The 14,328-nt window shown below is 29.5% G+C and overlaps 1 protein-coding gene across 5 annotated transcripts in view; it reads right to left on the bottom strand.

Annotated features, from left to right (window-relative positions):
* Positions 1–9,660: 9,660 nt before the first annotated feature.
* Positions 9,661–14,328, bottom strand: part of LOC145806010 (uncharacterized) — a 31,069-nt gene continuing 26,401 nt past the window's right edge. For all 5 annotated transcript variants that reach the window (XM_082901620.1, XM_082901621.1, XM_082901622.1 and 2 more), the window contains 5 exons: positions 12,827–13,065; positions 12,349–12,750; positions 12,144–12,251; positions 11,579–12,054; positions 9,661–9,896 (listed from right to left, as the gene is read on the bottom strand). In XM_082901620.1, coding sequence (XP_082757746.1) covers positions 12,478–12,750; positions 12,827–13,065 — 512 coding nt within the window. In that variant the 3' untranslated portion in view covers positions 9,661–9,896; positions 11,579–12,054; positions 12,144–12,251; positions 12,349–12,477. The remainder of the gene's footprint in view (positions 9,897–11,578; positions 12,055–12,143; positions 12,252–12,348; positions 12,751–12,826; positions 13,066–14,328) is intronic.

The following is a 14,328-nucleotide window of genomic DNA, read 5'->3' as shown; positions in this document are numbered from 1 at the left end:
TTTCTCAAAATGTCATATCGTATACTTTTTACTTAATGCCATAAAAGTAACTTACACGTACTTAGTTTAGTGACATATTTTAAAAAATGCCATCACTGCTACAGTTTGGTGGCATTTGTTGATAAATGTCATGAAAATAATTTATTGTGTCATTCTTTTATAAAATGCCATAAAATTGATGGTATTAGATCACCTTTTTTTTTTTTGGTAATGATGTGGCACTTCTTTATTAAAATGTCACTATAGCCTTTTATGTTTGTGACTCTGTGACATTTTTCTAAAACATGCCACTAAATATTATTTTTGTGGCATTTTCTAAAAACATGTCACTAGTGTAGTGCCACTAAAGTGTGTTTTCGTTGTAGTGTTGTGACATTTATTTATTAAAATGTCACTAGAACCTTTTATGTTTGTCGTTTTGTGACATTTTTCAAAAATGTGCCACTAAATATGATTTTTATGACATTTTCTAAAAAGATGTCACTAGTACAGTGTCATTAAAATGTGTTTTTGTTGTAGTGAATGTGGCATAATTGAAGATGTTTTTGAATTATTTTAATTTCTATAATGAGTGAAGTCAATAATAATGTCATAATTAGTATTTGTATACTAGTTAGTATATTAATTAATGTATGTAGTACACCAGGAGAAAAATAGAAAAAAGTGATGAGAATAGAAGGGAATAGATAAAGAGGTAAAAGAGAGAGAGAGAGAGAGAGAGAGAGAGAGAGAGAGAGAGAGAGAGAGTTGTGGAGGAATTAATTAATTTAAAGGTTTTGTTAATATTGTCTTAAGACACATATTAAGATTTTTTTTCTTCTTCTACTTTTACATTATGCATAAAAGTGAGTATAATAAAAAATATCTAATACTTTTAAGTTTCTTTAGGCACATATTAACAAAATCCTTAATTTAAAAAGGGTTATATTAACAAGTGGATCAGAGGCATTAGTTAAAGCGTAATAAATATAAGGGTAAATTACAAATATAGCTCTTAAGATTTAATTAAAATATAAATTACCTGATGTGGTTTGAAAAATTACAAAAACCTCTTTGTTAGTGTTTCTTATGTAACAGAATTAATCAAAAAAATGAAATTCATAATTGATTTCTTATACAATAATAAAATTACCTAAATTATTAATTGAAACATATTTCTAACATCATTAAAAACTGTTAATTGACTTGATATTTTATTAATAAAAGGGACGATTTGTTATGAAATAATAAATCTCAGGGGATGGAATGTAATTTCTAAAACCATAGAAGGCGATTCGTATTTTAATCCAGGGTGTATTTGTAATTTACCCTAAATATAATTAGATACATTGAAAGATTTCATAATAAATGCACTTAAATGTATAGAAAAAAATGAACAACTCATTATTTATTCGGTAGTGCTACATACATTAATTAGTGTATTAGCTAGTGTACTAATTGATGTACCAAAACTAGTTATGACATTATTGTTGATCTCACTCATTATGCAAATTATAAATACCAAAAATCTCTTAAATTATATCACATTATCAATTAGTACACTAGTTAGTATACTAATTGGTATATTTAACATTATTCTTATTTATTCTTACAATTTTAATGTTAATCATAAATGTTTACAATGCATTTTTTAATGACTGTTTTAACCTTGACTTTTTGTAAAAACAAATTAATTACTTTTGTTGAGAATATGAGCTCACCTTTTAATTTTTAATTTCAATTTCTGAATTCATTTTTTTTATTTGACTTCAATGATGAACTCAATGTTTAATTTTTTTAAAACAAAGTATTATAAAAATAAATATTCAAGATAAAAATTAATTTTGGTATGAAAAATAAGTTAACATAATTGCTAATAATTTTAAAAAAAAAACTTTTTTTTTTGGGAATAAAAAACTCTTTCAAAGATAAATGAAGAGTTATGTTTGATGTATAAAAAAATTTAGCAAATATAACAGAGTTTAAAAAATATATATAGATTAATGAAATATCAAGTTAGGTTATTTTTGTCATTTGCAATATTGTTGACTTATTTTATGACATACTTTATTACTTTAAATGTTAGTTCAAAAAATTTTGTTAGTGAGCTCATTAAACAATAATATTTGTTATCATAAAATAAATACTACTGTAAGCAAATACTATCCTTAAGAAAACGGATAAAAGAAATAACTAACAAACAACCATACAAGTGTTGGTTTTGAAAAAAAAAAATTATTTTTAATATACCAGATAAGTGTTAACTTTAACAACAATTTTTTTTTAAAATTTTTTTTTAAATTTTTATCTCTCCCCAAGAACTTTCCACTGAGAGAAAAAAATATTCATCAAAACATGAAACTCACGCCAAGTATTTGTTTATTGGAATGGTCAAAGTTAGTGTGTTTATTGATTAAAACTTCGTTATATTTCGAAATAAAAAATATGTATTCCGAAATAGAAAAATATGTATTTATTTAAGTTTAGCATTTAAGTTTAGAGTGGTGAGATATTGTATTCACAGTGGATGCCATATTCTACCATTCACAATTCAATATCGTTTTGTATGTTCGCTGAAGATGCAATTAGGGGGAGAAATGTTATACTTATATTTTTAATAAATTTTTTTATTCATACAGAAAATTTATATAAAAATATTATTTTTTTTAAATGAAAGTTATCTACATAGATATTTGGTTTTAAAGTAAAAAATTCACATTGATTCATATCATTTTGTATAAATTTTCTTTATGTATATTATTACCCATTTTTAGTTCTTTTCATAGGTATTGATAATAATATTGGTGGTTTAAGCCTTTGTTTGAGAAGAATTAATTTAACTTCGCTTTTTAGCTTTTTGGTTAATTTAGCCTGGCTTAGGCTTCGTTTAGAAAGTGAGTTGACTTTTTAATTTTTTGACTTTTTTGCTATTTTAGTTTGGAGATAAAAAGTTTGTTTGGATTAGATCTTTTTTGACTTTTTTGAGTTTTCTAAGATAAAAAGTAAAATGATTTTTTGTGACTAATTTAGCCAAATTAGCTTATATGCCAAACGAAGGTTAAATTAGTTTCGTTTGGAAAGAGCTTTTGATTTTTTTTTTTCTAATTTGGATGTGATGGTTGTGAGAGAAAAAATAAAATATTTATAGTTTAGATTTGATATTTTGTCTTATTAACTTATTTAGGCTTTGTTTGGGAATATGTTATTTTAATAACATTTTAATTTTTTATGAAAAGATGTGCACCAAAGTAGAAAGAGTGATGTAACAATTTATAATGATTTTTTTAACTTTTTAACTAAAATATGAACCTCCAAACGAGGCCTTAGTCTATTTTATTTTTTGTTTTATACTTATTTAATCATTTGAGCTCTTGCCAAAAGGAGATGTAAGTTTTTTCATTTGTCTCAAATTCTGATCCAACATATAATCTCATTTGAACTACATGGAACGATGTGAATATTACCTTAAAAAAAGATTGAGGATGAGTTTGGATCCACTTACTAACGTCATAATTTTTATTTTCTCAGTCCATCTAGTATAGAATTAAAAAATAAAATATTTTTAAAAAAAATCTAAAAAAAGTGCTATTTTTAACCTTTTTTAAAACCTTTCTTTTCAATTTTTTATTTTTTATTTTTTATTTTCTAGTTGGTCTACTGAATAGGTCCTAAAAAAAATCACAAAAAAAAAAAAAAAAACCATTAAAAATTGACCGCAAATTCTTTTTTTGCTTGCCTAGCAAGGAACTTAAGTAATCCCACGCCCATTAATGTTGCGAATGAGTGGACAAAAGGACAAGGGTTGAAAGTATGAAAAATCAATTGACAGACATCACCAGTGACTTCACACTGTTTGCCAACTTATATTTTGACAAGAATAATGTTTTAGAGCACTGAATTGAGAGCTCTAGAACATCATTAATGATGTGGCATAGTGGTCCCCACCAAAGTGATGTAATGTTTTAGCTTGAGTTTGTTTGTTTGTTTGTTTGTTTTTTTTTTTTTTTTAAGCTCATTAGAGCTATTAGTGATCCAAAAATTAGTGGGATGAATTACCACTCTTTTGACAAATAAAAATATTAGAGATTTTAAAAATTTTACTGAAAATTCTATTAGATATGACACATTGTATGGATTCTACATTCATATGAGATATTTGATAAAAATTTTGATAAAAATTTTAAAATCTCTAGTATTACTCTTTAGCAAAAATAATCAATAAAGATAAATAAACAATGTTGAAATAATTAATAAAATAAAATGTCACATCTTATACATCAATTGATTACTTTTTCTCTCATAATTATTTATTCAATTATAAAAAAAGAATTCACAAATCAAATTTCAAACTTAAATTTTTTTTTTCATCTCATAAAATAGTAGTTCTAGTTGTAACTTATAACTATTAACAAGGAAATATTACGAGTATGACGTAATTATAAAAATTAAGGGTAAATTACATTTACATTTGTTGAGATTTTGAAGATAATAGTTTTACATTTTTGATGTAATTATACTGATATTTTTTTAGTAAAATTAAAGAATCGAAACTAATGTAGATGGTGAATAGATATTGAAATAAACAAAAATAAATATATTTTAGTTTAAAAAAAATTAATAATATTATTTTTTTTCATTCACACAATTAACAAATTATTAATAAAAAAAGTCCACTTATTATATGAATTAAAATTTTAAAATATTTTCTCTAAAACAATAAGCACCAGCGTTTAGTTTTGTAGACAAGAAGGTCAACTAGCAATCTAACCGTAAGTCCAACGGAATATAAAATATATATTTAAAAATTAGCATATGACCTATGCAAAAAATAAAATAAAATATTATTTATAAGGATAAATTAAAAATACATCTTGTGAATTTTGCTTAAAAGAAATTATATTCTATCCCTTCAAATTTTTAATTGTATGATAAATAACTTATTTTTTTAACAAATTATCAAGTAAATTAACTATTTTTAATGATATCATAAATATATTTTAATTAACAATTCAGATAATTTTATTATTATATAAAAGAGTAGTTAGAAATTTTATTTTTTCTATTAATATTGTTAAATAAAAAATTTTGACAATGAGATATTTTAAATTTTAAAATCCTAGAGACAAATTATATCATATAATATAAAGAAAAGGGTCTTTCTAACATACAAATGTTGTGGAAGCTCCATTATTCCAATTCTGATTAAAAAAAAGAATAAAAACTTTCGTGTTGCCCTAAATAAACCATTTTCGTATGAAAAATGCTTGGGAGCACTAATTAGTGCTCCCACTAATTAGGTGGCAGTGGGTCCCGCCATTAATGATGTGATGTTTTGGTCTTGGAGTTGTGTTTTTTTTTTTTTTTTTTTACTTTTTTAATGCATTAGTGCTATTAGTGGTGATATTTTTAGTGGGATGAATCATTGTTGTTTTCGTATTACCCTAACCCTTATTACCCAGCAGATCTAAAGAATCGTAAAGCCACAGCAGCCCTAGCATAGTGATTATTACATTCCATCAGCGGCAGCAGCTTTTATTTTTTTTGGGAGGGGTGGTTCAGCGGCAGCAGTTTTGTGAGTAAAATAATTATTTTTTAAAATAGTGATTATATTTTTAAATTCATTAAGCCTCCGTTTGGGAAGTGGGTTGGCTTTTTGGCTTTTTGGCTTTTTTGGCTATTTTAGCCTGGGCTAAAAAGCTTGGTTTGGGAAGGGCTTTTTGGCTTTTTGACTTTTTTGACTTTTTTTGTGAGAGAAGAATGTAATGATTATAGGTTGGATGTGATGTTTTGTTTGTTATGGCTAAAATAGCCTATTTTGTTTTTTGTGGCTAAAATAGCCAAAAAAGCCTGAAAAAGCCCTTGCCAAACGGAGGCTAAGAATGATTGATTGGATATTAATTTTGTGAGTAAATTATTTATTTTTTAATATAGTGATTATATTTCTAAATTGATTAAGAATAATTGTATTCATTAGGTTTTGGATATTAGCTTTGTGAGTAAATCATTTATTTTTTAACATAGTGATTATATTTTTAACTTGATTAAAAATGATTGTATTCATTAAGTTCACATAAAATATTAATTATTGATGATGATTTGATATTGATGGTAATGATTAGATTATTTTTTATAAATGGGGTTTTTTAACTCACTATATTAAAAAAAAATATAGTTATGCTTAATTTGTGATTGGATTTTTAATTCACTATGCTTATGCTTTTTGATAAAAACAAATAATTGTATTTTTATTTTTTAAAATGATTATGTTTTTTTGCACTCCATTTTGATAAGCATACTACTCCTACAGTTACAACTACTCCTGCAGCTATAAATCCATCTCCAGTTGTTCCAGTGAGTTAGCTGCAGTTACATAGTTAGTTAGTTTGTTATATCTGTTGTCACTCTGAGTGTATAAATATCTGTAATAGTTGATTGAATGAAATAAGAAAGATGAGTTCATATTCTTGTTATGGTATTAGAGCCATTTAAGCTCTCACAAGCAAACACAAGAAAACAATGGCAGATTTATCTTCATCATCTTCATCACTGTCTTTACTACCAAATCTTACTCTCTTAATCTCAAACTTCAGTTCATTGGCTACAGTGAAGCTTGTGTTGGAAAATTTGAATTTAAATTTACTCCAATGGTTGTATCTCTTGAGATGAAATGGTGTGTCCTTTTAAAGGATCACAACCTTTCTAAAGAGTCACATAGATGTCTTTATATTCCATCTCCCCCACTTCATTTAGTATGGGGAATTGCCATTCTTCTTCACTTTGCATTTATTCTTCATATTGCCTGAGTCTAATTTTCCTATAAAGAGAGTTCATGCATAGCAAAGTTCGCTAGGCTTGCAATAGTAGTGCTGCTAGTGCAAGACATTGATCGTTGTATCCTGGGAGATAGACGTCCATTGAATCCTAAGCACCGGTGGGAGGACGAATCTGTCTTAAGGAAAGAGTGTCACACACTCGACTCGATCAGGTTTTATCCTTTTTATGTACTGTAAGTTTTATCACGTTATTATGTTGATATATTTCAGTTTTTGGTTTTGCCTAAAAAGCATTTATATATTTTTAATTTATAGTTTCCTTATAGTTTGGTACTATTTTTTCTAACAATCTTAAGACAGATTCGTCTTTTGGGAAAATATAAAATTTTGATTAGTGTAAATAGAAACACAACCCAAACAAAGGAGAATTTCCTGGGAATTCCAGCAGTATATTCATTGTTACTGTTTGTTTGTTTAATTTTCCAAAAATGAAGAGAGGATTTCATTTCCTTCCTGTATGAATAAGGATATTAGGTTTTATATATGATCAAGATCATATGGTGATTTCATTGGAGACGGGTTACACTGGATTATCACTCTTTAAGTGGTTATTACTAATAGTTGCAGGCAGTTACTAATAGAAATTCTAATTATATAGGCACCTTTTCAAGTTGAAAGACATGTTTTCAGAATTTTCAAATTCTGAAAATTCAGACTAATGGGTGTGTTCTTTCATATAGCAAACTCTTTTGGGTGTTATTCAGTCATGTTATTGTTCCTTATATATGGTAGGAGTGAGCAGGCTTCAGTTTGGTTCGATTTTGAAATTCTATGAAATTTGAAACCCAATCAAACCACCAAAATCTTGGAACCAAATCGAACAAAAGCACGGTTCGATTCGGTTTGGAAATACAGTTTTTATAAATGTTGTCATAGTAACAAATGATCCCTTGTAGTTTCCAGCACAATATTGAATCTTTGAAGAACTTGAAACTGTATGATAAATACCCTCTGCGTTTAAGTGTGAATCGGGTTCAGTGGCTATGGCTGTTAAGGAAAAATGAACTTGTGGCCTTCACCTACGAAGTTACATTTGTGAAGAGTGATATCAAATGGCCATCTAGATGGGATGCTTATTTTTTTTAAGAAAAAAAAAAAGGAAAAAAAAAATTATGTTACACGTAGCATGCATGCTACTTTTCTACCCTTTGTGTTAATCATGAAGAAGAATATATATACACCACTTTGATTCAGATATATACTTGTGTCTGCTTATTTAAATAAATGTTCTCATTGGATATGACATGATTAATTTTTATTTGAGAAATACTATGGATTTAAATTTTTTAATTGTTAGAATTTCAATTTTGTAAATTTGTTTATAAATTAATATCTCAAGTTCCTCTTACAGAAAGGTACAAATATTTGACAAATATTTTGTGAAAGTTTTTAAGAATGTGTTTTAAAATCAAAATATGATTTTAATTACTAAAATCTGGTATGATTTTTGGTTTGTGAATTCTTGAAACTTGAGAAAATATAAAGTATATGTTATATACTTGGGAAAAATTTATGAATGTAATTTAAAACCAAGTGCATGGTTTATTGATGTCATTTACCTAAGGGTGTGTTAATTTGGAATGAATTTTATGCCATCATGTTGCCATATTTTATTTTATTTTTAAATATTGTGTGATATGTGTTATTTTTGATTGATTTAATTTCAGTGCTATATATGGGATTTAATTAGAGTTTATTTAAAAGTTTGTGAACTTTTAATTAAATTGTGGTGGTGCTACTACCAATGGATTTCTTTTGAAATATTATATAAGCAATCATTACACTACAACAAGTTGGGCCTTGAGTGACGAAATTTTTTTGTCTTCAAAGAGCTAATTTCGTCACTATAGATATTTGTGAGGAAATATTTTCGTCACCGGTTTCGTCATTGAACGTTTGTCACTAAAAACCAACGTGACGAAAAATAATTTCGTCACCAATGAAATTACTTCAGCGACGAAATTTGTTGTCACCAATAAAACAACATTTTGTCACAAAAAATTCTCATTTTCGTCACCAAATAGTTTTTCAATACCATATTTATAACTTTAGTTGACGAATAAATTTGTCACGCATGTTGATCATTAATGAGGAAATAATTTCGTCACAATAAGATGTAAAGATGACGAAATTTTTCGTCTTCAAAAGTCATAATTTTGTCACCAATAAAACAATATTTTGTCGCCAAAAATTTTTATTTTCGTCACCAAATAGTTATTCAGTACCATATTTATAACTTTAGTTGACGAATAAATTTGTCACGCATGTTGATCATTGATGAGGAAATAATTTCGTCACAATAAGATGTAAAGGTGACGAAATTTTTCGTCTTCAAAAGTCATAATTTTGTCACCAATAAAACAACATTTTGTTGCCAAAAATTCTCATTTTCGTCACCAAATAATTATTCAGTACCATATTTATAATTTTAGTTGACGAATAAATTTGTCACGCATGTTGATCATTGATGAAGAAATAATTTCGTCACAATAAGATGTAAAGGTGACGAAATTTTTCGTCTTCAAAAGTCATATATGGGTGACGAAATATATTTCGTCACAAATATATATATACGTGACGAAATTTTTAGTCACCAAATAACAAAATAAATAAAAACTTTCATATATAAACTTCAGTAAATTTTGTCACCAAAAAAGTTTATTAGTGACGAATAATCACTTTGTCATAATAACAAGTACAAATGACGAAACAAATTCATCACTAAACTTGTTCCATATTTTATATTCAATTTAAATTATTATTTCACAAATATCCCTGCTCATATCCCAATAGCCTTTTAATTGTACTAAGAAATCCACTAGCTATTATACAGCACTCCACAAAAAAATTCACTAAACAATTTATTTTATAAATCAAAATATATCCATCAAACAACCTTAATAATAATCCATTAAGTATCACAAAAAAACTATCAAAGTAAATCCCAAAATAAACTAACGTGGAGTCCAAAAAAAATCAACACTCAATCTTAATTTGCAACTACAACTAAGCTTCAGTTTAGGAAAAAAATTCAACAGTTGATCCTCATTTGCAAGTATGCTTCTGAACGTCATCAAAATCAATCTACAAAAAAAATAAACAAGGCAAACATTAGCATAGAATGTATATATATAAAGTTTATTATAATAGCAAAGTTTTATTATAAACTTAAAGCCAAATATCAGAAACTTAACAAATATACAGAACTGTTCTGAAGATCACAAGCTTGAAGTTATTTGAATAGAAATATCAAATTTTTTGTAATGATATTGCTGGCAATTTTGAGGGCAATCATTGGCATCTCAACATCCTATATTTCCAACATGACTTTAAAATCTTACATCTCCATCCATATAATTTATGCCTAAACAATTTTCCATCTAGTTCCGTTGCTAATAAAGGGTGAGAAAATGACACAACATAAAAAAAATTTAACCTATGTAGTTTCCACTGTTTTAGCTTCCCAAATGTGAACATCTCAACTCAAGCAACCCAAAGTTGTATTAGTCTAAGCATAGTGCATATTTAGTAACTTTAGTATGATGAAAAAAATCAAGGACCCAAGCTATTGTTTTCATTTCGTATTCTATTCACAGAACTAACAGATTATGTAAAACAAAATAGAGAAACATTAAGAATGTTCGGGAAGAGAAAGACTGACCCTTTTTTTTCTGAGAGCAGAGTGACCACACCAAAGATGAAGAACATGAGAAGCATTCCAGAGTGCTCAAAATCGTTCATGTGAGATGGGTTCAAGACACCGTTGACAAAGAACTTGAGGTGCGTAGAATTCAAAAGTTCTATGTACATATCAATAAAAGCACCAATTGCTATAATGTGAGAACGAAGGGGAGAGAGAGAGAGGAAACTGAGTATTGGGTAGTTTTTTTTGAGCAACCAAGTATTGGGTAGTTGATTGAGGGAGAAACTGGAAAACGTGGGATGTGATTTTTTTTTTTTTCGGTCAAATCATCTAATTTACACGTGGACATGGTAGAGGCTTCATGACACCAAAATTGGTGTTGGCTTTTAATAATCGAATAGATAATACACACTGCTATACGTATTATTTTGTTTTAACATTGATTGCTTCCTTTTTTTTTTTTTTTTTTTTTGATCAACAAAAACTTTATTGATGAAAGAACCTTACAAGAAGGAGAAAATACATCAATAAAGGGGACAAGAAAGGACAGGGGAGAGGGGGATGATGCACAGCACCAAAACCAAACTGTTGGTGACAGACCAACAAGAACACAAAAAACACAACAGACAGCAGGATAAAACGCACACAGCAAGCTACCCATCCCAGCAAAGGTATATAGAAAATATACATCACCACGCCTACAATTAGATTCACATCCAAAACTGAAGCAAAATTACCCAGACCAGCTGCCTAGCAGATCTGTCCACTCACACAGCATAGAGATACAACCAGCAAAGCAGAATGATAGCAACAGCAGAGCATACAGATACCAACAGCAGAGCATACAGATACTTGTGACTTAGGCTATACAGATACCAACATCCATAGATAGAAACACACCTAACAGCAGGCTATTATCTGACTTAGTTTTGTCTCTACTTTGGTTCGTGTGTATTTTAACTAGGGTCATGCTAAGTAAGAATTTTGATAATGAATCTATTTTCATTAAATACATCTTCAAACTTGTTAAATCTTAGTTAATAAGTAGTCAAACTATTGTACTTTAACTAGTATATACTAACCAACATGAGAAAAATAAAATGATAAAGCGAGCGAGACTTACCAAAAAGGCGACGTACGAGTTCATGGGATACCTCATCCTCTAAATTGTCCTTTGAAACCTTGCTTCTTAAGAAACTCCATGATGCTTGATGTGATCTCAAAATGCTCGTCAATCGACCCATTCATCTTCCCTATCTCTTTATTTTGTGCTTGAATTTCCTCTCTTTGTACTTGAATTTCATGTTTCTGTGCTGTAATTTCCTCTTTATGTGACTGAATTTCCTCTTTTTGTGACTGAATTTTCTCTTTTTGTGACTGAATTTGCTCCTTTTGCTCTTGTATTTCCATCTGTAGACGCCTCACATAGTCACTGTCAGTCGAAGCACTGGTAGTCCTGACAGAGAAGGAACGCCTCAACCCGAGTCCTTTAACATATCCCGACCTTGGCTTTAGCACCTTCACAGATAGCTCCTCCGGAGTAATTGGAACCACACCAGGTCGGGAGCAATGTTCAGCTTGGATCTTTATCATATTATCCTGTCATTTAAAAAAAAAAAAATTAGAAAAATGAATAAAGATACATTTAAAATTGCAATCATCCTAATACAAAAGGTAAATATACATACATAATTCTCTTCGCACTCCGGAGAAATCCACTGCTTTGTGACATCATTAAAGTGTGTAGATTTGTAAACACATGGCAACTCTGGCAGTTGGCCCCCATTTGCAATTGTCTGATTTTTTTTGTTCAACTAGTAAGTTAAATAAGAATGATGGTAGTAGAATCATCTTTAAAAAAAAAAACCGAAAAAAAAATTAAAGAAGACCCACCGCCTCGTGCACCCTAACTGGGAGAGATTTTGACCCACACCTATGCTTCGTCTTCAATTGATTTCTATTGTCAATGTTAGCATTTGATTGCTTCTACAAGGAGGAAGTTCCAATAGAAAAATATATATATTAGGAAGACAAGGTAATTGTCAACAATAAATAAACATAAGAAAAGTTTACCAGCCAATTGGTATCATTCCACTTCTTGTCAATCAAGTTTTTCCATTTCTCGAGGTCACATTCAGGCGGTGGGTGGCTTCTAGCATACTCCTCTCCCTTAGCACTTTTAAGGTTCAGGTATTTTTTTCGTAGTCTGTAGGTGTAGCTGCTCAAGCTCCGTCCACACTTTGTTGCCACCGCTTTGCTAACATTTGTGGAGTCACCTTCCATGTCAAATTGATCCTAGCAACAGGCACAAATCTTGTAAGTCATAATTAATTATATTACATTAATTCAATCAATTATGTAAAACTTTTACCGTTAGACGCTGAAACATAGGTGCCGTAACTTCTTCGTTGACATGTTTCCACCTGCGAATGCTAAAGTCTGGCAAGTGTGTTCGGACCTCAACACCAATTTTGGAGACTAATTGAGAGGCATGATCCCCCACTGGTGCACGATACTCCTGTGGTATAGGAACTTTGAGCTTTCCATCTTTTTGAACTATTGCTTGAACCTTCAACCCGCGTGTCAAGCCACGAGGGTGTCTAGTAGGCACTGTTTTAAAGACATAACATTGACTGGTTAGCAATTAATTAAAGCGAAATCATAAAAGCAATATAAGTAACTTTTTTTACACATTGAACGGTTCTACACAAATACAAGAAAAAGATTGCTAAGTTTGCATTAAAGATAATGTGCTTCTTAGGTACGTAGTTTACCTTTTGCTCATCTCCTAAAATTTCCATTTATGCAGATGGAAAATACATAAAATGGAGAAATATTATGTTCAAGACACAGTAGCTGTAAATAAACTAAGTATGACAATAATGATTTGGTACAACAAAAAGAAAATACACCTTAAAAACACAATTAGTACTTCTCATCAAACCTCTCCACATGAAAGGGTCAGATTGAACACCAGTAGTGGGGGAAGATGATATGGGATATGCCAATTTGAGAAAATTTCAACTTCAAAGGCAACGCTAGAAGAAGTGGCCTATCGATCTGTGCCTGTTTTAGAATTGCAGTTCTTTGTTCTAGCTTCGGTTGTGATCTCTTAAGAGGTTCTAGTTTCTGTCATGTGCTCTTAGAGTGGTGAATTCAAGCGGCGTATGCATGTAAAACTTCATTCTTCATTTGATTCTCCCTTGTGGTGCTGGTTGCAATTTGTACGGATTCTGTGTACCGAATGAGACAATCATCAATGTTTGCCATCGAATGTAGTCAATTTGTTTCTGGATTTTGCTTCTTCCTTTCATTGCATTTTTTGACTCCCTGTTTAGGTTTTGGGTTAACTTGTTTCTGGTTTTTCTAAATTTTGTATTTATTTATAGCTTTGGAATTGCCAAGCAGGGCAGAGGTATGAGAAAAATGTTCAATACTGAGACCTTAATCTAAGAAGCATGTTGGTAGGGGTGGACATAAACCAGGCCGGAATCAAGTTATTAGACTTCGAGCCATGTGAAGCACAATGCCATTTCCAAGTTCTTTAACAGCAAAGAATTATATATATATTTTGTAGCTGGAATATCAGTTGTAATGGCACCACTGGTTTTCTTAGCTAGAATCGCTAGAAGCAATTAATTCACTGTGACTGAACAGGGAAAAGAAGTGTAACCTATGAAAGAGACATTTGAGCACCATTTCCAAAATTGAATCAGAAACTTAATAAATTTTCAGCAACGCAAAAAATATTACTCATTGCACGATACACGGTTTCAAATTCCATATCACAAAATCATCCAATTAGACAAATAAGCAGCCACTCACATAAATAGCCAACTGATGGTGCTAAGCAAACAACTAAACATAGCTTCT

Source organism: Camellia sinensis, chromosome 13, assembly GCF_055761805.1.
Source record: "Camellia sinensis isolate YWXY chromosome 13, ASM5576180v1, whole genome shotgun sequence".
Classification (NCBI taxonomy): domain Eukaryota; kingdom Viridiplantae; phylum Streptophyta; class Magnoliopsida; order Ericales; family Theaceae; genus Camellia; species Camellia sinensis.
Note: the sequence above shows the minus strand (reverse complement) of the source record. Positions and strands in the feature narration are given on the sequence as shown.